Source organism: Piliocolobus tephrosceles, chromosome 5 (genome assembly GCF_002776525.5).
Source record: "Piliocolobus tephrosceles isolate RC106 chromosome 5, ASM277652v3, whole genome shotgun sequence".
Taxonomy (NCBI): domain Eukaryota; kingdom Metazoa; phylum Chordata; class Mammalia; order Primates; family Cercopithecidae; genus Piliocolobus; species Piliocolobus tephrosceles.
This window is the reverse complement of record NC_045438.1, coordinates 86,880,980-86,907,945: the sequence shown is the minus strand read 5'-3', so window position 1 is coordinate 86,907,945 and position 26,966 is coordinate 86,880,980. Positions and strand designations below refer to the sequence as shown.

The window sequence follows — 26,966 nt, the reverse complement described above, 5'->3', positions numbered from 1 at the left end:
TTTAGTCTTTAATAGTTATTTCTTCTCTCATTCAAACACCTGCAACTCAAGACAATATGACTGAAGGAAAAGTCTGACAGATTTTCACTGGTATCATTTCTTTTGATCATAAGCCACTTACCATCTGATAACCCTCCATCCCCCCTCACACCCCTAAAATGAGAAGAAAAATGCATCCAATTTTTAAGTAGGAGAGAAAAGTGAGTGGTATTTTAAGGAAGACTACTAAATTTGGTGGCTTTGACATACAGAATCTGACATAAAAAATGGTTTTGAGGCCAGTACTGATTCCTACAAATAAAAACTTCCAAGTTAATGTTGAGGATTTTAATTTACCTGTACTGGCTGTGTGCCCAAGAATCTTCCTCAAGTATACTAATAACACAATGAGTTGGTTTCATTATACCTCAATTAGTCAGACACATTAAAACCATGTTAGCTGTCTTTGTTTGGGCTATTAGTCCGTTCTCATGCTGCTAACAAAGACGTACCTGAGACTGGGTAATTTATAAAGAAAAAGAGGTTTAATGGACTTACAGTTCCACATGGCTGGTGAGGCCTCACAATCATGGCAGAAGGCAGAGAAGGAGCAAAGGCACATCTTACATGGAGGCAGGCAAGAGAGTGTGTGGACGGTAACTGCCCTTTATGAAACCATCTCACTATCAAGAGAACAGCATGGGAAACACCTGCCCCAATGATTCAATTACTTCACACCAGGTCCCTCCCATGACACATGGGGATTATGGGAGCTACATTTCAAGATGAGATTTGGGTGGGGACACAGCCAAACCATATCATTCTGCCCCTGGCCCCTCCCACATATCATGTCTTCACATTTCAAAACCAATCATGCCTTCCCAACAGTTCCCCAAAGTCTTAACTCATTCCAGCATTAACTCAAAAGCCCACAGTCCAAAGTCTCATCTGAGACAAGGCAAATCCCTTCCACCTATGAGCCTGTAAAATCAAAAGCAAGCTAGTTATTTCCTAGATACGACGGGAGTACAGGCATTGGGTAAATACAGCCACTCTAAATGGGAGAAATTGGCCAAAACAAAGGGGCTACAGGCCCCATACAAGTCCAAAATCCAGCAGGGCAGTCAAATCTTAAAGCTACAAAATGACCTCCTTGGACTCCACGTCTCACATCCAGGTCATGCTGATGCCAGAGGTGGGTTCCCATAGTCTTGAACAGCTATGTCCCTGTGGCTTTTCAGGGTATAGCCACCCCCACCCCACTCCCGGCCTCCTGGTTGCTTTCATGAACTGGCGTTGAGTGCCTGTGGCTTTTCCAGGTACATGGTACAAGCTATAGGTGAATCTACCATTCTCACAGCCCCCTTCTCATAGCTCCTCTTCTCATGGCTCTATTAGGCAGTGCCCCAGTGGGCCCTCTTCACACAGCTCCATTAGGAACTCTGTGTGTGGGGTCCAACCCCACACTTCCATTCAGCACTGCCCAAGCAGAGGCTCTCTCTGAGGGCCCTGCCCCTGCAGTAAACTTCTGCGTGGACATCCAGGTGTTTCCATACATCCTCTGAAATCTAGGAGGAGGCTCCCAAATCTCAATTCTTGATTTCTGTGCACCTGCAGGCTCAACACCACATGGAAGCTGCCAAGGCTTTGGGTTTGCACCCTCTGAAGGCATGGCCCAAGCTGTACCTCGGCCCCCTTTAGCCACGGTTGGAGCTAAAGCAGCTGGGATGCAGGGCACCAAGTCCCTAGTCTGGACACAGCAGGGGGTGCCTGGACCTGGCCCAGGGAGCTATTTTTCCTTGTAGGCCTCTGGGCCTGTGATGGGAGGGGCTGCCATGAAGGTCTCCGACATGCCCTGGAGATGTTTTCCCCATTGTCGTGATGATCAGCATTTGGCTCCTCCTTACTTATGTGCATTTCAGCAGCAGGCCTGAATTTTCCCCCAAAAAATGGGTTTTTCTTTTCTATTGCGTCGTCAGGCTACAAATCTTCCAATTTTTTTTTTTTTTTTGTATATGTGCTGCTGAAGTGAGCACAAATCTTCCAAACTTTTATGTTCTGCTTCTTCCTGAATGCTTTACCATCTAGAAATTTCTTTTATCAGATAACCTAAATCTTCTCTCTCAAGTCCAAAGTTCCACAGATCTTTAGGGCAGGGGCAAAATGCCACCAGTCTCTTTGCTAAAGCATAGCTAAAATCACCTTTGCTCCAGTTCCCAGTAAGTTCCTCATCTCCGAGACCTCCTCAGACTGGACTTTTTGGACAAAACCATTCAACAAGTTTCTAAAAAGCTCCAAACTTTCCCGCATCTTCTTGTCTTCTTCTGAGCCCTCCAGACTGTTCCGACCTCTGCCTGTTACCCAGTTCCAAAGTCATTTCCACATTTTCGGGTATCTTAATAGCAGTAACCCACTCTACTGGTACCAATTTACTGTATTAGTCCATTCTCACAGTGCTAATAAAGACATAACCAAGACTGAGTAATTTGTAAAGAAAAAGAGGTTTAATGGACCCACAGTTCCAAATGGCTGAGAAGGCCTCACTACCACGGCAGGAGATGAAGGAGCGGCAGAAGCACATCTTACATACCAGCAGGCAAGAGAGCATCTGGAGGTGAACTGCCTTTATTTAACCATCAGGTCTCATAAGACTTCCATATCAAAAGAACAGCACAGGAAAAACCCACCCCCATGATTCAGTTACCTCCCACCGGGTCCCTCCCACGACACATGGGGATTACGGGAGCTACAATTCAAGATGAGATTTGGGTGGGGATACAGCCAAATGATATCAGGCTGCTATAGCAAAATACAATAGAATGGGGGGGTGGCTTATAAACAACAGAAAACTTATTTCTCACAGTTATGGAGGCTGGGGAATCCCAAAGCAAAGCACTAGCAGATTTGGTGTCTGGTGAGGGCCTGCCTCCTGATTCATGGACGGCACCAACTGTGTCATCAGAAGACGGAAGAGGGCAGGTGACTTTGGGGCCTCATTTATTGGAAGCACTAATCCCATTCAGCGCCCTCATGACACAATCACCTCCCAAAGGCCCAAACTCCAACATCATCACATTGATGATCAGGTTTCAACATTCAGAGTTTGGGGGAAAACAAACATTCAGATCACAGCAGTAGCTGCCTTTAGCAGTCTGCCACAAGAGTAGGCTGGGTTTCTTAGAGCAAAGTTTAAGCTGCTAATAGGTGTCCTTCAGAAGAAGTTGCTACCTCTGTGAGTAAGTAGTCCCATGGATGTTTGGTTTGGCAAGAAGCCATAGCTGCTTGCCAAGATTAGGTAAAGGTTCCTGTACACAAACTGGTTGGTATAAATTACAGAAATGTATCATCTAACACTTCTGGAGGCTAGAAGTCTGTGGTCAAGCTGGCAGTGTTGGTTTCTTCTGAGGGCAGTGGGAGAGAATCTGTTTCATGCCTCTTTCCTAGCACCAGGTAGCCTCTAGCTTAAGGCATCCTTGGCTTATATATGGTATTCTCTCCATGTCTTTACATCCTTTTCTTTTTTTACTTGATTATATTTGTGCCCAAATTTCCCTTTTATAAGGCCGTCAATAATACCGGATTAGTGCCTGCTCTATAATGACTTCATCTTAATTGTCTACAAAAACCTCTTTCCAGATAAGATCACATTCATAGTTACTGGGGGGTTAGGATGGAAGTCCCGCCACAGGACTTCAAGATCTTTTTGGAGGATACAGTTCAACTGATTGCCAGTCCTCAGTATAACTCCATAATCAGCTGCAGCAGCCCTGGGGCAACCTGCAGCTCTATGTCCCATATTTTCGTTTTTCGGGTTTTTTTCCCTGACAAAATCGAAGACATTTTGAGCTCCTTTAGCTCCTATACAGCAAAAGGAACCAGTTTTCTTATCCAATGCAATCAAGGAAGGAGCTTTGGAGTTTTACAATAAATTGGAAGGATCTCAAATTTCGAGTGAGTAGTGCCTCTGAGACCTCTAAGAACCTAAATTAAATACTTCATGAAAGACATTGTTAACAAATAAGCTAGCTAGAATATAAAAACAATTAACTCTAATCCATGACAAGCATGGCTGGCATATTAGTTACAACAGTGAAAATTATACTAGGCTCATTATTCATTAGGATACTTGGAGAAAAATATATTCTGTAAACACAGACATTATCAGAGGGGTATTAGCTTGCTCCCCAAATCAAGCAACTTGGAAAGCTATCCTAGAAAATGGACAGCAAGGTAAGTGAGGCATGGCTAAAATGCCACCACAAAAACAGTCTTAGTACACAGCCCTGGTGCTGCAGGTCCCAGACTAAGGCTGGAGAGCTGCTGGGTTCATCTTTGCCAGCTAAAACCCATAAAGACATTTGACTATTCTTGTGCCTTGGTATGTTGCCTACATAGAGACGGGAACATCTAAATTGCTGAGCCTGGTTCAAGCCCAAGTTTATAAAGATAGAAGGCTGACTGAGGAATGAACTCCAGCCTTTTGGTTTCTGATACAGTTTGGGTATGTGTCCCCACCCAAATCTCATGTTGAATTATAATCCCAAGCATTGGAGGTGCGGCCTAGTAGGAGGTGACTAGATTATGGAAGTAGATTTCTCATAAATGGTTTAGTACCATCGGTACTGTGACAGTAAGTTCTCATAAAAACTGGTCATTTCGGCCGGGCGCGGTGGCTCAAGCCTGTAATCCCAGCACTTTGGGAGGCCGAGACGGGCGGATCACGAGGTCAGGAGATCGAGACCATCCTGGTTAACACGGTGAAATCCCGTCTCTACTAAAAAAAAAAATACAAAAAAAAAACTAGCCGGGCGAGGTGGCGGGTGCCTGTAGCCCCAGCTACTTGGGAGGCTGAGGCAGGACAATGGCATAAACCCGGGAGGCGGAGCTTGCAGTGAGCCGAGATACAGCCACTGCACTCCAGCCTGGGCGACAGAGCCAGACTCCGTCTGAAAAAAAAAAAAAAAAAAAAAACTGGTCATTTCAAAGTATGTGGCAACTCCCTGCTCTCTCTCCTGCTCCTGCTCTGGCCATGTGATGTGTCTGCTCCCCCTTTGCCTTCTGTCCTAAGTTTCTTGAGACCTCCCCAGAAGCAAAGCAGATGCCACCACCATACTTCCTATACCGCCTGCATAACCATGAGCCAACTAAACCCGGTTTTCTTTAAAAATTACCCAGAAATGGCCCCTCTGAAAATGAATATGAATTCATGTACAAAACATGTAAAAAATAAAAGTTAAAAACAAAAAAAATCGCCTTCTAAGTCTTCCTTAAAAACTACACTTTTAACTTTCCCTCCAATAATGTATATTCACATGTGAGATATCCAGATTTTCATGAAAGTCAAAAATGCCAGAGAAGTAAACAAAATGACTTTTTGGTAAGACAAGTCATTAAATAATCTGTAAGCATGTGAGTAATGAAATCAGCCCCTACGATATTGCAAAGTATTATTTTATAGCAATAAATAAATATGGCTAATCAAATTTTTAACTGAGCTTGATGTTCTTAATTGGATGTTGATTCTTTGTTCAGCTCTAAACTCCACAGATGAAGCAGGGAAGGCTATACATTTGAAGGATAAACATATGTTTTATTTTACTGGTAAAATCACAATGCACAGACTTTATATTAGCATTAATACAAACAGTGCTGCTGAAAATTTCACTAACTCGTCACATTGTGAAACTGTGATTATGTGATCACAAATTTTGTGTCAGCACTAAGAAATACAAATAGCATCATTCCTGCTCATTTACCACATAAATGTATCATTAATCTCTGTAAGTCTTCTTCATCTAGCCTTGCCTCATTCTTCAACGAAAATCTATCTCTGAGGCCGGGCAGGGTGGCTCATGCCTACAATCCTGCACTTTGGGAGGCAGAGGTGGGCAGATCACAAAGTCAGGAATTCGAGACCAGCCTGATCAACATGGCAAAACCCCGTCTCTACTAAAAATACAAAAATTAGCCAGGGGACTACTACGGATGTCTGTAGTCCCAGCTACTCAGAAGGCTGAGGCAGGAGAATCACTTGAACCTGGGAGGTGGAGGTTGCAATGAGCCGAGATCGCGTCACTGCACTCCAGCCTAGGTGATATAGTGAGGCTCTGTCTCAAAAGAAAAAAAAAAAATCTACCTCTGGGTAAAACTGAAAAGAGATCCCGTCTACTACTGGGGAATAAAAGCCATAATGAACAAACTAGTAATGTAACTTCAGTAACTGCTGTTCTCTAGAACTACAGCACTGATAACACAGGCTGCTGGTCCCTTGATTATCTGATCACTGCTTAAAATTCTACCTATCCCCATCCTATTCAGGAAAGCCCACAACATGCAAATGATTGACAGTAGTATTAACTTTTTGACACTTTTCTAATACCTAGCCTGAAACACAAACATATTGTACAGCTGTACAGAAGTATTTTCTTTTACTATATTTTATTCTATAAGCTTTTTTTCTATTTTTATTTTTCTTTCTTTAGAGAAAGGGTCTCACTCTGTTGCCCAGGGTAGAGTGCAATGGCACAATCACTGCTCACTGAAGCCTCAACCTCCCAGGCTCGAGTAATCCTCTCACCTCAGCCTCATGAGTAGCTGGGACTACAGGGATGTGCCACCATGTCTGGTTAATTTTCCTTTTTTTTTTTTTTTTTTTTTTTTTTGCAGAGAAAGGATGTCACTCTGTTGCCCTGGCTGGTCTCAAACTCCTGGGCTCAAGGGATCCTCCCGCCTCAGCCTCACACGTGGGAATCCACCTACTTGATAGGCTGAGGCAGGAGGATCCCTTCAGCCCAGGAGTTTGAGGCTGCAGTGAGCTGCAACCACGCCTCTGCACTCCAGGCTGGATAACAAAGTGAGACCCCGTCTCACAGAAGTTTAAAAAAACAAAAAACTAAGACACATACACACTAGCGTAAGCCTACACAGGGACAGGATCAACATCACTGTCTTCCCCCTCCACATCTTGTGCCACTGAAGGTACTCAGGGGCAATAGCATGCATGGGGCTGTCCTCTCTTAAGATAACAATGCTTTCTTCTGGAATTCCTCCCGAAAAACTTGTCTTGAGCTGTTTTATAGTCAACTCTTTTTTTTTATAAGCAGAAGGAGTACACCTTAAAGTAATGCTAAAAAGTATACTATAGTAAATATATAAGCCAGTAACACAGTGGTTTATTATCAATTTTATGTGACTGGAAATACAGGTTTGCACTAGCATCACCACAAATGTACTATGACATTAAGTTGGCTACATCACCAAGCGACAGGAATTTTTCAGCTCCATTACAATCTTAGGGGGCCACTGTCATATATGTAATCCATCATTGACTAAAACATCATTATGAAGCATGACTGTACTGTTTTTCCTATACATACATACCTATAAAATTTAATGTAAAATTAGGCACAGTAAGAGATTAACAAAATAGAATGATTACAATGACATACTATAACAAAAGTTATGTGAGTGCGGTCTTTCAAAATATCTTATTATACCGTTTTTCAGACCTTGGTTGACCTTGGGTAACTGAAACCTTGGAAAGCAAAACTGCAGATTAAAGAGTACTACTGTATAGTGGACTAAGAAGACATACTCATTTGTTTCTTCAGTCAGTCATTTTTTATTCTCATGTTGATTATATCTGAAATTATAATTTGTACATATGTCATTATACAGTCTGCTAAGAACAACAGTGGGCAAATGAGACTTCTGTTTATACTTCTATTGTAAAAATATAACATTTTTTAGGAAGTCAATAAATGGTAATTTAAATGCTTTCAATCAGAATCTTCTAATATGTAACTATTATCCTCAGCAAACTAACGCAGGAACAGAAAACTAAATACTGCATGTTTTCACAAGTGGGAGCTGAACAAGGAAAACACATGGACACATGGTGGGGAACAACACACACTGGGGCCTGTGGTGGGGGTCCAGGAGGGGGCAGGGGGAGGGAGAGCATCAGGAATAGCTAATGGATGCTGGGCTTAATACCTAGGTGATGGGTTGATCTGTGCTGCAAACCACCATGGCACACGTTTACCTATGTAACAAACCCACACATCCTGCACATGTACCCCGGAACTTACAAGTTGAAGAAAAAAAATTTAATACTTTTAACACAATCTTACAATGTTCTTTATAAATTTCAAAGTGTTTTCACATCTATTTAACTTCATTGTATCTCCCCCAACCAGAAAAACTGACAGCTCTGTTTATGTAAACACATTTAAAAATGTGTTCTTCATGAAGTTCATACACTAGAGGACACACACAAACATGAATAGAAAGGAATGTACAAAGTAAATTTTTGAGATAAATCAGGGAGCATATTTTTTAAAGGGATCCAGAGAGTGACTACATCTGAAAACAAGTTCCTTTCACGGTGCAACAGTGACAAGAACGTGAAGACTAGAGAGATACTAAGTTCAAATTCTAATTTTACCAATCGTTCAGGGCCCCATATCCTCATCTATAAAATAGAAGAAACACCACCTCAGACTTGCTGTGATGATGTATATAAAGTGCCTGGAAAATTAAATAGGGATTGTATTTTAGTTCCTTTCCGCTTTCATAATGTGGTTTATTAATTTTATATGTACAGACATTTATACAAAACATCTTCTTTAAATAGAGCTCACCTATTGTTATGGATTGAACTGTATCTTCCTAAAATTCATATGCTGAAACCATAAATCCCAATGTGACTATATTTGAAGATAGAACCTTTAAGAGATAATTTAGGTTAAATGAAGTCCAAAGAGTCAGACCGTAATTTAACAGGACTGGTGGCCTTTTAAGAAGAGGAAGAAAGAATGAGATTTCTTTTTACCTCTTCACATGTATACAAGAGGTCATGTGAGCACACGGCGAGAAGCCAGCCACCTACAAGCCAAGGGAACAGGCCTCAGAATGGAACCTAATTTGCTGGCACCTTGATCTTGGACTTCCCAGCCTCCGTAACTGTGAGAAGTACATGTCTGTGGTGTAAGCCACCCAGTGTCTAGTGTTTTGTTACGGCAACTCAAGTAGACATGATACACCCACAAATTTTTTCTTATCTAAATAAAGAGAATATCACAATTTAAAGAAGAACAGGTAAGGATGACATAAAAAAGGCTGGAAAATATTTTATTTTTCCAGTTTACCTATGACATTTTAAATAATAATATTCAAAATGCCATGGATTTAAATGTGAATGGTTTGATCAATTTTCCACCTGTCCCTGAGAAATCATTAACTGTTCATTAAGGCTTGGTATTAAACCACTGATTCGGGCCGGGCGCGGTGGCTCAAGCCTGTAATCCCAGCACTTTGGGAGGCTGAGACGGGCGGATCACAAGGTCAGGAGATCGAGACCATCCTGGTTAACACAGTGAAACCCCGTCTCTACTAAAAAATACAAAAAACTAGCCGGGCGAGGTGGCGGGCGCCTGTAGTCCCAGCAGCTAGGGAGGCTGAGGCAGGAGAATGGCCTAAACCCGGGAGGCGGAGTTTGCAGTGAGCTGAGATCCGGCCACTGCACTCCAGCCTGGGCGACAGAGCGAGACTCTATCTCAAAAAAAAAAGAAAAGAAAAAAAACCCACTGATTCACAGAAACTCATACATATCCTAGAACTTTCAAGTATTTAAAAGTATAATAGAACTGCTAAGAAAACCTTTTAAAAAATGTGTAACACCTAACAACCATTTTTTGAAATCTTGAGAAAAATGAATAATTAAATTTGTTAATTTTCTAAATTATATTCAGTGTTCTCACATTACCCAGCTTAGTGTCTAATACATGGATGAAGCTCAATAAATTTTCTGAATAAACACTACAGCCAATAACCTAATGCAAAATGCTCAATCGTGACAAACTTGTTTCAAGGATAACTGCACGACATGGTAAGGAATTGCAAAAATTCTGAAACACTGATTCCTTAAAAATAATCTTTTAAGTTAACTTTCAAGAAGTATAAGTAATTCTACATTTTTCTTTTGAAGAGATAACAGACAACATAAACTAAAAGTCTACTTGCCTAAATTGTTTATATGAGCTTTGGGAATATATTGATAGTTACAGACAATTCAGTGAAACTTAGAGGCAACCACACAATCACGAGTATCCGTAAGTATTCAGTTTTCACACCGAACAGGGCTACGGCCTGTCAGACACCCAGCAAGAGTAAAGAGAAGTCCCTTGTTTATTATGAAAAACTCATATAGGATGTTTTATTTATAGATACACAGTTAACTATGTACAAAATAAAAAAAGGAAAACCAATCTACTAAAATATATTAACTCTAAATAAGAAAATCAGATCTTACTCCTGCTTCTCCATACTAGGCATAATTATTTTCAAAGTTATACAGTACAAAGTTTATCAGTCTTATCTGTTTGCCCTATCATTATGAATTTTCTCTTTTAAAAATGGCAATAACAAGTGACGTATGTTCTAATAAAATTTGGATCACAGCTAGCAAATGAAAGGCTATGAGACTCAATCACTTTTAATTATTAAGTTTGTGTTAGTCTTTATTAAAAACAAAAAATAATTAAAATTTCAGAGAGCAATGTACATAATATATATAAGAATATACCCAAAAAAGTACATTTATACCACCCTAGCACAGCAGAAATTTCAATGGGTTATTCTATACCAAATCCAAGTGTTTACATCCAAGATGTCACAGAGGTAACTTCCTTTTGTACCTAAAGTAAAAATAAATCCATTTAACATAAGACAAGAAGACACAGGTTCATTTGTAAATTGCCTAACAGCTCTAGTTAGAATTAAAATTCTAACCTAAGACACACATATATTGTAAACCAAAATAAATTGGTTGGCATATGGAGCAAGTAATATCTATGTTCTAGATATGAGAATAAAAGGCAACATTTAATGACAGACCTTATGAAGTCTCAAACATAGCTAAAGGTTTCCTGTTGTTGATTCCCATGAAAATTAGAGATATAAAGTCTGTAACTGCCACTCTGTTTTAACATGCACTTAATATCATAATAACTTGAAAGTTTTTTTTTGTTTTGTTTTGTTTTTTTTTTTTTTTGAGATGGAGTCTCGCTCTGTCACCCAGGCTGGAGTCCAACTTTGCTATCTCGGCTCACTGCAACCTCTGTCTCCCGGGTTCAAGCGATTCTCCTGCGTCAGCCTCCCGAGTAGCTGGGATTACAGGCACCTGCCACCATACCCGGCTAATTTTCTGGATTTTTAGTAGAGACGGGGTTTCACTGTGTTAGCCAGGATGGTCTTGATCTCCTGACCTCGTGATCCCCTGCCTCAGCCTCCCAAAGTGCTGGGATTACAAGCGTGAGGCACGCGCCTGGCCAACTTGAAAGTTTATAATAAGTAAATAGCACAAATCTGGTTTCCTTTACTCTGCAAAAGTGACACTTCATTGCAATATCACAGCACTGAACAATAGTTGTTTCATCCAACCAAAAGGATTAGTCAAAAAAAAAAGACAGAAAATAATGACTTGAAACTTTGCTCAGAACTCAAAATCCTCAAGATTCAACATAATAATAATATGATCGTGCTCTAATTTTAGTTCATTTTGTGCTTGGGTTTATATAAAAATTGCTTCAAAAATACTCAAGTTTCTGACTTACACAGCATACAATGGTGCAGATGACAACACTGAGCTTGGCCTATTCTAGTGCTAGGACTTAAACTCAATTTTCCTGGAAAGACTGTATAGGGTCCCTATCTGCTTGTAATTAAAAAGGGATGAAGTCAAAGCAGAAGCTATTCAATAGCTGTCCCCCAGATTTGTTTGGGCATGTTTAATAAAGAAAATATAAAAGGCAATTTGCTGAGGTTAATTTTTTAAAGAATCACAGAGAACAGAGACAAGAGTTTTCTTACATTTATGTCCCTAATTAAAATAAATGTCAGCATACCATTAAGAAAATAATGAATAAAATTACTGCTTTTCAGTTACCTTATTGAGCTCTGGAAACAGTTCCTGTATCACAATGTCCAATAAAACATAAGTCAGCTAAAGCACCAAAAAAAGAATAATAATGTTAAGGCACTAAACATAAAAACCATAAAAATGATAAACACAAAATTAAAGACTGTGGTTACTTCTAAGTGGGAACGCAAGGAATGGGATTGATAATATAAAACAAGCACAAAAATAGCCTCAGTAGTATCAGTATTGTTCTATTTCCAAAATAGGTAATAAGTACACATGTGTTTGCATGAGGACACTTCATTATGCCTCATTAATTCATTTTTATGTTAAGTATTTTAATTTTTAGAAAAACAAAAACACAAAATTACAATGTATCAATATCTCAACAGAATATATAAAGCTTATATATAGTTTACATAAACCATAAACATAAAAATGTTAACTGGTTATTCTATGTGACTTGAACAATGGAATTATCAATTTTTAATTTTTTACTGTATTTCATGAATTTTCTATTCCAAATTTTCTACAATTACTATATATTAATTTTAAATCAAAATAATTCATCTTATTAAGAAAAAAACTGACACAAAAAGAGTAACACAAATAAAACTTTTTTCCTATCTGAATGTTTAAAATTATATTGCCTTGGTTTAGTATAGTGTCATTTATACAGCTAATGAGTTACCAGACACCTTACTATGTCATTCACCAAACCTAGTCAACACGAGTTTATCAGCTTTAATGTGCTTTACCTGCTTGTTGAGTACTGGCTGCTGTAAGCCATCAAACAGAAGTCTGATGCTTTCATACTTGGTTTCTTCACCAATACACTTGACTAACAGATCTAAACAAAAAGGCCACATGTGAAATAATTTTATATTATAAAGTGACTCACCATTAACTGGATCATAAAGCAAAATCACCACCCTGTTTCCCAGATACTAGGCAAAAACTGCAAATCAGTACTCCCCAAACCAGTGTGTCTATAAGAGGCTCCTGGACAAGAGGTTTTTAAGGTCAAGTTGACACATGCAGTATCATGTATCCCACTTTTGGAAATTCACAATGCATAATGCATAATGCAAGCTGAGAAATGCTGGAGTAAAAAAAAAAAAACTGCTAGTTGGAAAATAATACTTATTGTATTACCCCACCAAGGGAAAACAAAACAAATTAAACCCAAAAATGATGTTTGCACATCTGTACACACATGTATAGAAATGCATGGAAAAATGTAAGGATTAACACCCAATGGAGGATAAGCCAACTTCTACACAGTGGGCAGAAGATAGTTTCTGCTTTTTATTCTATATATTTTCATAGTGCTCTTAATATCAGAAAAAAGAAGTTTAATTTTTAAGGCAGACTTTTCTCAGTGAATATGAACACCTAATTTCTGGACTTTTGCATAAGTTACTATTAACCATCTTACAGACCAATCATTTTAGGAAATATAACAAATATTTAAACACTTATTTAGGGTCCAACAAGTTCAGATTTGTGTCTGGCTGTATAGATGTCATCCACCACTAATATCCATTCTGTTACCAAGAAAAGAAAAGTCAATCCTTATTAAGATCTCCACTGAATGTTTTCCCCAAGCAGAAAAAAAAGAAGTTACTCTTATATAAACAAGGTACTCAAATATTTATCCTTTTCCCCCTATCATAACTAAACACCTAGTGTTAGTCATAAAATATTCTAATGCTAGGAGACAAGGCCAAATTTAATTTACAAAAGGCATAGTACATCCTTGGTATTTTCAAGATATGTGGCCCAATACAAATCTTTGTTAATCCTCAAACTCACCAATACTACATGGAATTTCCCAATTAATATGCATGAAACTAATGAACACAGACACGTGATTCCTTCAGATCCTTCAGGTGTCATAAGCAAGAGATGAGGAGCAGAGAATCTTACAGAAAGGAATGCTAAGCTTACTTAAGAGCTAAGTTACTCTCCCAAACGGGAGTCTTAAAGCGAATGTGGTTTGAATTTGTGCCTCAGCAAAATAACAAATTACTGTATTCTCTGGCTCTCCATGTTGTTTCTGAGTATCAAAGCTGAGACTGTTAAAAGTATGAACACTAAGGGTCACTATATCAGAAAACAGGTAAAAAAAAAAAATTCTTTCATCATTTGCCTACAGAAAATTTACTAAAAACAGCTTATGTTCACTTTTATATTCAGAGCAGACATTTAAGTTAATTATTTTCACAAGGAACAGCAGAACTATTCTAAGGCTAGTTCTTCAATATTAAGAATTCTCTAAGGTTCTGTCCTAAGCCCTCTTCTCTTTTTAAAATAGACTTTTTTTAAAGTAGTTTTGTGTTCACAGTGAAACTGAGCAGAAGGAAGAGATTTCGCATATGTTTCCTGTCCCAAAACATGCTTTCTCCCACACTATCGACATCCCCAACAAGAGTGCACATTTGTTACAACTGATGAACACACATTGGTACATCATTATTACCCAGAGTCCATAATTTACATTGGAGTTCGTTCTTGGTGTTGGACATTCTGTGGATTTGGACAAATAGATAATGATATGTAATCACCATTATCGTTCCATTGCCCTAAAAAATCCTCTGTGCTCTGCCTATTCATCCCTCCCTCCCCTCCAATCCACTGTCTTCTTAGTTTTGCCTTTTCCAAATATCAGATAGATGAAATTATACAGTATGCAGTCTTTTCAGATTGGCTTCTTTCTCTTAGTAAGATGAATTTCAGGCTCCTCCATGACTTTTCATGATGTGACAGCTCATTTCTTTATAGCACTGAATAATATCCCATTGTCTAGAAGTATGAGTTTATTTATCCATTCACCTAAATAAAGAACACCTTGGTTGCTTCCAAATTTTGGCAATTTTGAAGTTGCTATAAACAATCATGTGCAGGTTTCTGGGTGGACATGTTTTCAACTGCTTTGGATAAATATCAGGAAAGATAATTGCCAGATCTTATGGTAACAGTGTGCTTAGTTTTGTAAGAAACTGCTCACCTGTCTTCCAAAGTGGCTGTACCATTTTGCATGTCCACCAGCAATGAATGAGAATCTTCACCAGCAAATGGTGGTGTTGGTGTTCTGGATCTGGGCCATTCTAACAGGTGTGTGGTGGTATCTCATTGTTTTAAATGTGCATTTCCTTGATGACATATGATGTAGAACATCTTTTCATATGCTTATGTGTAATCTTCTTTGGTGAGGTGTCAAGATATTTGGCCAATTTTAAAATCAGGTTGTGTTCTTATTGTTGAGTTTCAGGATTTCTTTGTACATTTTTGGTAACAGTCCTTTATCTGATATGTCTTTTGCAAGTATTTTCTCCCAGTCTGTGGCTTCTCTTTTCATTTTCCTTATAGTGTCTTTCACAAAGCAAAATTTTTAATTTTAATGAAGTAAAGATTATCAATTATTTCTTCCACGGTTCATGTCTTTGGTGTTGCAACTAAGAAGTCATTGCCAAACAGAAAGTCATCTACATTTTCTCCCTTGTTATCCTCTAAGTTTTACAGTTTTGCTTTTTACAGTTAGGTCTAAAATTGATTTTTTTGTTTGTTTTTGAGACGGAGTTATGCTGTCACCCAGGCTGGAGTGCAATGGCGCTATCTCAGCTCACTACAACCCCTGCTTCCCAAGTTCAAGCAATTCTCCTGCCTCAGCTTCCTGAGTGGCTGGGATTACAGGTGCCCGCCACCATGCCTGGCTAATTTTTGTAGTTTTAGTAGAGATGGGGTTTCACCATCTTGGCCAGACTGGTCTTGAACTCCTGACCTCAGGTGATCCACACGCCTCAGACCCCCAAAGTGCTGGGATTACAGGCGTGAGCCACCGTGCCCGGCCTATAATTGATTTTGAGTTTAGTTTTTGTGAAGGGTATAAAGTCTGTGTTTAGAATTTTTTTTTTTTTTTGTATGTGGATGTCCAGTTGTTCCAGCACCATTTGTTGAAAAGACTAACTTTTCTTCATTGTATTGCCTTTGCAACTTTGTCAAAGATCAGTTAACATTATTTATGTGAGTCTGTATCTGGGCTCTCTATTCAGTTTCATCCATCCATTTGTCTATTCTTTTGCTAATATCACACTTTCTTGATCACTGTAGCTTTATAGTATGTCTTGAAGAAAAGTAGTGTCAATTCTATGACTTTGCTGTTCTCAATCAAAATTGAGTTGGCTATTCTGGGTCTTTTTGCCTCTCCATATAAACTTTAAAATGTTTGTCAATACCCACAAAACAACTTCCTGGGATTTGGACTGGGACTGCATTGAATCTACAGATGAAGTTCAAAGGAACCAACATCTTGAAAGAAGAGTCTTCCTATCCACAAACATAAAGTATCTCTCCATTTAGTTCTTTGATTTAAAGTTTTACAATTTTTCTCATATAAATCTTGTGCATGTTTTGTTAGATTATTACCCAAGTATTTCACTTTTCGGGGTGCTAATGCAAATGGTATATATTTTTTTTTATTTTCAAATACTATTTGCTCATTGATGATATACAGGAAAAGTAATTGAATTTTGTGTATTAACCTTATATCCTACAACCCTGCTAAAATTACTTATTATTTCCAGGAGTGTTTTGGTCAATTTTTGGATATTCTACATAGACAATCACGTCATCTGTGAACAAAGATAGTTTTATTTCTTTCTTCTCAATCAGTATGCTCTTTATTTCCTTTTCTTGTCTTACTGCACTAACTAGGACTTCCAGCACAATGTTGAAAAGCAGTAGTGAGAGCATGCCTTGTTCCTCATCTTAGTGAGATAGCTTTTAAGTTTTTCATCAAGTGTGATGTTAGCTATAGGTGTTTTGTAGATATTTTTTATCAAGTTGAGGATGTTCCCCTCTATTCCTAGTTTGCTGATATCATAAGTGGGTGTTAGATTTTGTCAAATGCTTTTTCTGCATCTACTGTTATGATCATGATTTTTCTCCTTTAGCATGCTGATGTGATGGACTACCTTAATTGACTTTTGAATGAATGCTACACCAGCCTTGAATACCTGGGATAAATCCTACTTGGTATATAATTCTAACATCACTGCCATATCTGACTCTGGTTCTGATACTTGCTCCTTCTCATCAAATTGTATTTTCTTGCCTTTAATATGTCTTGTAATTTTTTTTATTGATAGCTGGACATGACGCAGAAGTTAAGAGGAACTGCTGCAAACAGGCCTTTAGTAATGTGGTGATAAAATATAGAGGGAGAGGAAGGGTTCTATAGTCCTAGGAAGGGGTCTCAATCTTTTAGTGAGCCTGTACCACTGAACTGTGAACTTCACACATGCTTCTGGCTCCCTTGCATAGGACAAGATGGCTAGAGTGGATTGGAGTTGGGTATTTCCCTTCTTCCATGTGGAAGGCCAGGGATGGCTAGAGTTGGTTATTTCCCTTCCCTCAGGTCAGTCAGGCTCTGGTTAGATAGCTTCTCCTGAGGGTAGGGCCTTGTCAAGAACAGAGTGCCCTGACTAATGTATTTCAAAATGGTTCCCTTCTGGCCCCGCTGCCAGAAGCACCTGGGGATTTTTCTCCAATATTCACTGTGGGATCTTGGTCAAGGCCCTGGAGGTAAAACTCACAAAAAAAGTGTGGATGGGCTGGGCACGGTGGCTCATGCCTGTAATCCCAGCACTTTGGAAGGCCGAGGCAGGTGGATCACCTGAGGTTAGAGTTCAAGACCAGCCTGATCAACAAGGTGAAACCCCATCTCTACTAAAAATACAAAAATTAGCTAGGCATGGTGGTGCGAGACTCTAATCCCAGCTACTCAGGAGGCTGAGACAGGAGAATTGCTTGAACCCAGGAGGTGGAGGTTGCAGTGAGCCAAGATCATGCCACTTCACTCTAGCCTTGGCAACAGAGCGGGACTCCGTATCAAAAAAAAAAAATGTGGATGGGTAATCCCATGACGTGATCCCCTAGAGTTTTTAATCTCTTAAAAAGAGATTTAAAAGGCTGTAGCAATTGGTCAGTTATACTTCAAGTTTCCCTAGCTCAGCACTGACTTCTCCGGGGTTTTGAGTTCACGGGTTTCTCTGCTCCAGCTAGCTATGATTCTCTCCAATCTGGGAGGCAGTGGTTTGCCATATGACCTCACTCTCTGGTGTATCTAAGAGCTGTTTAGTTTTTTTAGTGCATTCAGCTTTTTGCTTATTACTAGGATGGAGTGATGATGGCCAGGTTCTTATGTGCCAGACCAGAAACTGGAAATCACCCTTTTCTCTTCTTACTCCATACTTTCTCCCTGTGCTTTAGTATCTAATCACACATGGCTCCCATATCTCTACTAATCTATCCTATACCACCTTTTCTCCAACTTTTGAACCTCAATGTCTACGTGCTTAACAGACACTTCCTCCTGAGTAATTTATAGGCACCTCTCATTCAAAATATTCTAAACTAAGAATCATCTGCTTTGACCCTTTGACATTTCTTCCTTGTTATTTCCCATCACAGTAAGAGGTTACTACCATTCATTTCCTTAGTGGCCCAAACCTACCAACTTTACAGAAGAGGTGGCCATCCTCCTCCTTTGTGATATCTCTGTAACTTGAAAATGCCTCTATTACCACATGTATGTTTTGTCTATATGCCTGTCTTCCTCTAGACTGAGCTACTCAAGTACATTTTTTATATCCCTTGCATTTTGTATAATGCCTGGAATATGGAAGGTGCTCAATAAATTCGCAATGAATGAATTCTGATCTTTTAGTCATACACACTAGTGAGCTATTCTTATGGTGTAGTGGACACAGGCTTTCAATGGTCCCACAACATGTCACTTTGACCAGTCTGACTATAAGTTATTTTTGAATGAATCTGGCTACTATGTGAGTAGCAACAGCCTTGCTTTAAAGTCCTAACATCTCAGTCTTAGTGATAACATCTGAAATAATTATTTAACTAGTGTGTTAATTTTAACTGATCTTTGCAACTATTTGTAAAATGAAAACTCACAGTAAAAATTAGCTTCAATAATTACTATACATTGTGACCTCAACAGACGGCTTATCTATATGAAATTAAGTTACTTCTTAAATATTACACCTGGAATGTAATTCATCATTTCTTCAAAAGTCTGTTTTGCTCCTTTTTGCTTATCTTGGAGAGAGCGAGGTTCAGTGTTTTCACAGAATATAGCATCTAAAAAAGAGTAAAAAGAAGTATTTCTGGAATTTTCATCTACTTATACACAAAGGATTTCCTCATAGTAGAAATACTAATAAACCAAAGCAAAACAAGATTTCTTCCCCTTTTAGATTCAATTAAAATCACAGAGTACACAAAATATGAAACAAACACATGAGAAAATACAAACCTCTGAGAAGTGTTATGAGTGAGACCAACCGGTGCTCCTGAAATAGCTGTTCTAGTTTACACTGAAGATAGTAGTCAGTATACATTTCCAGGGTGTTTTTAAAGAGGATTCGAGTTCCCATTAAGAGATGATGAAGCCAGTCAGGAACCTGGAAAACTACCCGTCCTGAGAAAGGATCAAATGGGATACCTCATTGTTCCAGATAAATTGGTATTTTTGAAAATTTGCCAATGTAGAAAACACAGATGACCACGGTCTATCTTTTATTTGTAAACACTAGCAACTTCAATATGATCAAGGACAATTGTATTGAATTATTATGAAAGGTATCTTCAATTAAAAAAACAGTTATGATGGGGCAATACTCAAGAACATTATTTGCATCACAGAAGTAAGACGAATGAAAAACAAGTCTTAAACCACTTAGATCTTACCTACATACATCAGGTAATCATAGACTCCTTCTACAGTCATCACCTCCATAAAATAATTCTGATTTTGCTTTCTCTCTGTATTTTCAGCACGGTTTGCATTATTTTTAAACAGATCATTGAAAAGCTAAAATAAAAGTTGGAATAATAAAGAGATATATAGTTTATTACATCTGCTGACAATAATCAATAAGGATGAAGTGACACACAGCAAAGGCATTTAAACCTTTTCCAATCAAAACAGAATATTAGATACGTTAATATATGTTTCTAAAATTCCCCATTTATGCCCCAAATTGCAATAAAAAATACATGTTCCCCAAAAATATTACATAAAAACTAAAATATTCATTTTAGTTACAGTCCATAATTCATCATCCATAAAAGACCCCTCCTTTGTTTTTATATACCACAAAAGTTAACATAAAAAGATGTACAAATATATTATTGATAGCTAACTTTAAAACTAATGATTTAGGCCAGGCAGTGGCTCACACCTATAATCTCAGCACTTTGGAAGGCCGAGGCAGGCAGATCACCTGAGGTCATGAGTTTGAGATCTGACTGGCCAACATAGTGAAACCCCATCTCTACTAAAAATACAAAAAAATTAGCCAGGTGTAGTGGTGCGTGCCTGTAGTCCCAGCTACTTGGGAGGCTGAGGCAGGAGAATAGCTTGAGCCTGGGAAGTAGAGGTTACAGTGAGCCAAAATCATGCCACTGCACTCTAGCCTGGGTGATAGAGCAAGACCGTCAAAAAAAAAAAAAAACACAAACATGATTTAAAGATTATAAATCACTATGAGTAGAGGTAAAAATCCAGCTTCAGATGAAATTTATCTGGACAATATTCAAATCCCAGAAAGGCCTAATCAATGTGTGGCAGGGCGGGAACCAAGATATTAAGAATTAATGGTTGCAGTGAGCCAGAAATTACACCACTGCACTCCAGCCTGGGTGACAGAGTGAGACTCTGTGGGGGGGGAAAAAAAAAAAGTGGGGAGGGGAGCCGAGGGGAGGGGGGGGGAGAGATAAGGAGACTGTGGAGGAAAGTGTATTCACTTTTATCCGAAGATGTATTTTTTTTAAAGCCTCCTAGAAAAGTATCCTGAGAACAGACCATATATTCTATTGGCTCTTATGTCAGATATTATTAACGCTGAGGCGTAAACTTAAAACATTTTTCCACAACCCAAAAAATAGGAAAAGGGCTCTCTCTTCTGATATATTATTCCCTCTACTCTTTTAAATTTTCAGTTTAATTTTTTTAATTGAAAAACAGTGATATTATACAGTAAGTCTGGAAAATAGAGGGGAAAAACAACTCAATTTTGTTTTCCCTCTGTATTTTCAGCACAGTTTGCATTATTTTTAAACACAAATCTAAAATAAAAGTTGGAATAATAAAGAGATATATAGTTTATTACATCTGTTGATAATAATCACTAAGGCTAAATAAAGTGACACAGAGCAAAGGGGCATTTAAACCTTTAAATTAAAACTCAACCACCTAATAGCATTACTATTAAACTTTTGCATATTAACTTGTACTCTCTATATACATAGCCACAAATCAATGAGGTTCAAAAAATATCACATCCTACTTTTAGCACCGTATCAAATATCTTTATGTTGCTTTATAGTTTTCATAAGCACAATTTCATCTGTTGCAAAACATTCCTTGAATGGATTTTCCTTAAAATAATCATTCCTAAAATGTTAGAATTTCATGTTGTTTCCAATTTTTCACTTACGTAAACAATATTTTAATAAACACCTTTACATGCTATAAGCTCTTCTCTTATTTTTCTCCCTGACAAATTCCTAGCATTCAGGTTCTGAGGTCAAAGAGCATAAACACCTGATTTATTCTGTTACATAGTATCGATTTATTTCCCAAAAGATTGGGCCCATTTATTAGTCACCAGGAAAGCAAATATCCAGTTTGACCAAACTCATAAATTACTTTGCAAACATATTCCCTATGTACTAAAATTCACACTCCAATATAATTTTTCTTTCCCTATGTTCAGCCTGGTTAATCCTTTGAAATCATACCCATTAGGTCTTTCATATTTCATCATTCACGAAAGTATGCATATATAGTGAAGGCCACCTAGAAAAGAATTTCACAAGAATCTCTCACATCTTTTCAAGCAGTTTTGAATATCAATCTCAATAATCCTGAGGGAGAAGACAAATATTACTAAGACTGATGAACTACACTATGTCTGTTTCTTAGGAGACAGAGCTATTACTGAGGAGGGCTGAAGACTTTCTCTAAGAGACACTTAAGATGCCTGAGCAGAGGAGAGGAAAGAATTAGGGCTCATATCTCAATTTCTCCTTTTGAACATTTTAACATTTTTATTTTATAATGACATTTAATTGAATTTTCATGTTCAATAAAGATAAACTGAGGATCAAGGAAAGCAAAATGGGCATTAATGTTGACAAACCACAAACAAAATCAACGTAAGCCAAGTTTTCAGCCACTATATTCTTCAGAGCACTGGATACGTTATCTTCTCCTGCTCTTCCCGATCTGCGTGTGCATTTACTATTCAAGAATCTTAAGTACCAACCAGGGTTTTATAATGCAATGAATCTGTTTTGCTGGAAAACATCTGCAGCTAATAGTAAACCATTATTTAAAATCATAGTAGACCTGGGGGGAATATCAAACAAATTCTAAAAATACGAAACACAGTAACAATTTTTTTTAGGTTTAGATATGTTTATGCAGAAGATCAGACAACATTGAAGAGGCAGAGCTGGAAGACAGATTAGAAAAAGTTAACATAGACCACCAAAAAGTAGTGAAAATGAAGACAGAAAATATGGAGGAAGGCTTAAGAGATATGGAAAACGGAATGATAACTAAATGAAAACAGAACAACTAAAACAGAGGAGATAAGAGAGGGAATAGAGAGAAGGCAATATCTAAAGAACAATAGCTGAGAATTTTTCAAAACTGGTAAACTGAAATAGACTGTTAAAGTAACAGCCCCTGGCCGGGCGCGGTGGCTCAAGCCTGTAATCCCAGCACTTTGGGAGGCCGAGACGGGCGGATCACGAGGTCAGGAGATCGAGACCATCCTGGCTAACACGGTGAAACCTCGTCTCTACTAAAAATACAAAAACTAGCCGGGCGAGGTGGCGGGTGCCTGTAGTCCCAGCTACTCGGGAGGCTGAGGCAGGAGAATGGCGTGAACCCGGGAGGCGGAGCTTGCAGTGAGCTGAGATCCGGCCACTGCACTCAGCCCGGGGGACAGAGCGAGACTCTGCCTCAAAAAAAAAAAAAAAAAAAAGTAACAGCCCCCAGTGATCATGCTTCGCTATAGCCAAACTCTTGTACAGTCCCCTCCCACACCAACTCTGGGCTTGGCTACATGAGTAGCTTTGGGACAAATGTTGAGCAAAATGTTCAACAGAGTCCTGGAAAGTTGTGTGTTGGGGTAAGCCCTCTTAGAATGCTGGTACCATGAGAGCCCAGAATTGCTTGCTGAAGACACACTGCCCAGCCAACAGGAAACCTACACAGTCAGACATGTGAATGAGGCCACCTTTGGCCATCCAATTCAAGAAGCTCTAAGACTGCAGGCCAAGTGAGACCAGAAGTACAATGCAGCTAAGCTGAGTCCAAACTGCTGACCCACAGAATCATAAGCAAATAAGAGAGTCGTTTTAAACCATTCACTTTTGGAGTGGTTTGTAACACAACAATGTTTAAGTGATTTGTACCTAAAAGTAGGGTGTTGCCATAACATAAACCTAAAATACATGGTATTAGCTTTGGAAGCTAGGAGTAGGTGGAGGCTGGATAAATGGCAGGAGTCTGTAGTAAAACTTGGAAAAAATGACAAGCTGTTAGTCAAGTCAGAAAGCAATGAGGTCGCTGTTCTTGGAAATGGAAAACTTACATCACATGGAATGTATTCTTTGACCACAACGTAATTAAACTAGGATCAATAAAAACAATAAAGGAACAATCTGAAAATTCAAGAATGTTTGTAAACTAAAAAAAAAAAAAAAAAAAAATTATAAATAACCCAGAGGTCAAAGAGGGGATCATAATAAAACATTCTGAACTGAATAACAAAAATACCACACATTAAAATTTACAAGCCAGTGTTTAAACAGATTTAAAGAAAAATGTACACATTTTAGTGCTTACATTAGAAAAGAAAGGCTAAGTTAAGCATTAGTTTCACCACAAGAAGTTAAAACTATAATACAAAAGCCCAAAGAAATACAAAGAATTTTTCAAAATAACAGAAATAAAGGTAATTTTAAAAGTCTGACAGAAAAGCTCAACAAAGCCAAAAGATAAAATGTCGAGAACAAAGAGACATAGCTACAGATGTCAGAATCAATGAAAAGACAAAATTATTGACAACTTCACACCAATAACCTTACCAACTTAAAGTACAAAATTTGTCAAAAAATATAACCTATTGAAACTGACTCATGAAGTAACAAACCTGAAGAATTTTAAAATTGTTAAAGAAATTAAATTGGTTATAAAAAATTTTCCTACAAACAAAACTGCAGGCCTAGATGACTTTACCAACTCTTACCAAATATTTATAAAAAGTCTACCAAAAATAAAAAACACTAACAAAACTTTGATACCAAAACCTAACAAGGACAGAATGAGAAAGAAAAATTATAGGCTATTTCTACCCATAAACATGAATGTAAACTTCCTTAATTTTTTTTTTTTTTTGAGACAGTCTTGCTCTGTCGCCCAGACTGGAGTACAGTGGTACAATCTCAGCCCACTGCAACCTCCACCTCCTGGGTTCAAGCGACTCTCCTGCCTCAGCCTCCCGAGTACCTAGAATTACAGGCACCCATCACCACATCTGGCTAATTTTTGTATTTTCAGTAGAGGCAGTGTTTCACCATGGTGGCCAGGCTGGTCTCGAACTCCTGACCTCAAGTGATCTATCCACCTCGGCTCCCAAAGTGCTAGCATTACAGGTGTGAGCCACAGCACCCGGTAGCTTCCTTAATCTTATAAAGGTTATCTATTAATACAAAAAAAGCTACACTATACTATTCAACGGTGAAATAATTAAATAATTTCCTTTGTATATAGCAGTCCTAGTCAGGAATAAAACAAAACTGCAATCATTTGTGACAATTGTGTACATATAAAAGAATCACCAGATATTACTAAAACTAATGTTAAGTCTAGCAACATTACTAAATAAAAATATTTCTATCTATATATACCAGAAAGTTATAAAAATGAAAATATTAATAATATTAAAGATACTATTCAAAGTATTAACAAAAATAAGGATGGAGGTCCTCTGAGCTCCCATAGCTCCCCATGCTGGCACTACACCTTGGCACTAAACAGCTTCTTGAGGACAAGGAATGTATCTTTATATTCCCAGTGCCTAGCACTCAATAGTAGGCATGTAATAAAACGTTTGTTTAATGAATGGATAAAATACTTTATAAGCCATGAAAATTAGGTAATGCCATCCAATAAACATAAACACAGTATAGCAATTAATTTATTATTATTGAAAGTTGGTGACATATAACCTAAGAAAATCACTTTTAAAAATCCCCAAATACAGAAGTGGCATAAGTTTGCAAATATAGTATCCAAAGAAACATTTACCATATTAAAGCAAAGAACCAAGTAAGTATACACAATACCCTCTGTATACTGTGCAACTGATTTCCACATAAAGGAAATGTATAGCTCAATCCATTTCATTAACAAAGTATTCATTCTCCCAATAATGAAAAAGTCATCTCTAGTAGGGCAATTTAAAATTTAATGGTTCTTTAATGCAATGTGCAGTACCTTCTTGTTGTTTTCTGAAGTAGGGCTGAGAATGGTCAGTTCTGGTCTACTTGGTTTAGGCTTTGGAGATTCACATGAATTAATAAAATTCATGATAAAAGGTTCCAAATGCTGACCTTTCTGTGGTGACAGATTATTGTAAGAAAATAAAAAATAATTTTTAGTACATAATCCATCAAAATTTATCAATATTTAAATATGTTTATGATTATGTTATAGAACACACATAAATCAGTTATTCACCTCTTTCATTAGTTTTCCAGGAACAGATTTTATAATTTTCCCTGCAATTAAAAGTAAAACATTATTTTAGGAAGGCATAAAACTCTTCATAATTGCTCATATGAATACTTTACCAGGTAATTTTAAATACGAAATAGCCAAATTAAAACTGTAAAAAGTATTTATGATTGACCACTTCACACTCTATGGAAATTTCAATAAATATGGTAGCCTGAAATATTTATAGATACAATATTTGGGATTTACTCTAAAATGATCCAGTGAGGTAGGTGGTAGGAGAAGGGATGGAATAAGCCAAGGGTTGATAACAAAATTGAGTGAGAAGTTTATTACATAATTTTGTCTACTTTTGTGAAAATTTCCATAAGAAATATTTTCAAAGGATTTAAAGTAACAGTGAATATATAATGGTATCTAAATAGATATGCAAAGGCCAGTCAAAAAAAAGTTTTAAGAATTGCCTCAATATTTAAAACTATTTCAGTAGTTTATATTCTGAATTTCAGATTAAGAATTTCTATTCTAAATCCTATGTTTGCCAAAATTACTTCTTGATCTCCAGGTTCCCTTATTGTAAAACATCAAATATCTTGAGATTTTCTCCAGCATTTAGAAATGACTGTTAAAAATCAATCAAAACTGATAAATACAACTTAAACTGCTTTCCAAACAAATTGGGAAAAAGTAGATTTATGGCAACAGAAAGGGACATTAATAATAAAGAATAAAAATACTATTTTGTGACAGGCAAACCACCCAACCTTCCCACTTGGCTATTTCTGGTATTTCTGGTTCTCATAACACCTCCTCCTTAGAATGTTCCCAAGTTCCTTAAATTATATGATTTCATCCTATGCTTTTTTGTCTTCTATGTGTTCTTACTGAGCCAAATTATTTGCTCAATCTGATTTCAAATAAAATTCAAATCTTTAATCCCTGCCTGTCTCCTGGACTCTCCTACTTTATAAAACTTCAACTGGATTCTATAAACTCAGTAAGTTCAAAACTACTGTTAATGTAGCCCCTATTCCAACAAGTAACAGCATTCATCCAGTTATTTAAACAGAAACTTGGATCATCCTTAATCATTTCTTCTTCAATCAAATCTAGTCAGTAATCAGGAATATTCAAATCTCCTAGACACCATATATAACCAAATATTTTGTCCTCACTTTTTTCACCTAATAAAAAGATACACACACACTAAATATTTTGACTTAAATAAAT

The 26,966-nt window shown here is 37.7% G+C and overlaps 1 protein-coding gene across 12 annotated transcripts in view; it reads right to left on the bottom strand.

The window, feature by feature from the left end:
* Positions 1-10,166: 10,166 nt before the first annotated feature.
* Positions 10,167-26,966, bottom strand: part of SNX14 (sorting nexin 14) — a 93,619-nt gene continuing 76,819 nt past the window's right edge. For 10 of the 12 annotated variants that reach the window (XM_023205225.3, XM_023205226.3, XM_023205229.3 and 7 more), the window contains 8 exons: positions 25,740-25,780; positions 25,497-25,616; positions 19,670-19,793; positions 19,236-19,400; positions 18,965-19,060; positions 12,658-12,749; positions 11,927-11,983; positions 10,469-10,676 (listed from right to left, as the gene is read on the bottom strand). In XM_023205225.3, the coding sequence (XP_023060993.2) occupies positions 10,638-10,676; positions 11,927-11,983; positions 12,658-12,749; positions 18,965-19,060; positions 19,236-19,400; positions 19,670-19,793; positions 25,497-25,616; positions 25,740-25,780 (734 nt within the window). In that variant the 3' untranslated portion in view covers positions 10,469-10,637. Of the gene's footprint in view, positions 10,677-11,926; positions 11,984-12,657; positions 12,750-18,964; positions 19,061-19,235; positions 19,401-19,669; positions 19,794-25,496; positions 25,617-25,739; positions 25,781-26,966 lie in introns of all 12 variants that reach the window. The other 2 variants (XM_023205223.3, XM_023205230.3) reach the window with 1 other exon arrangement.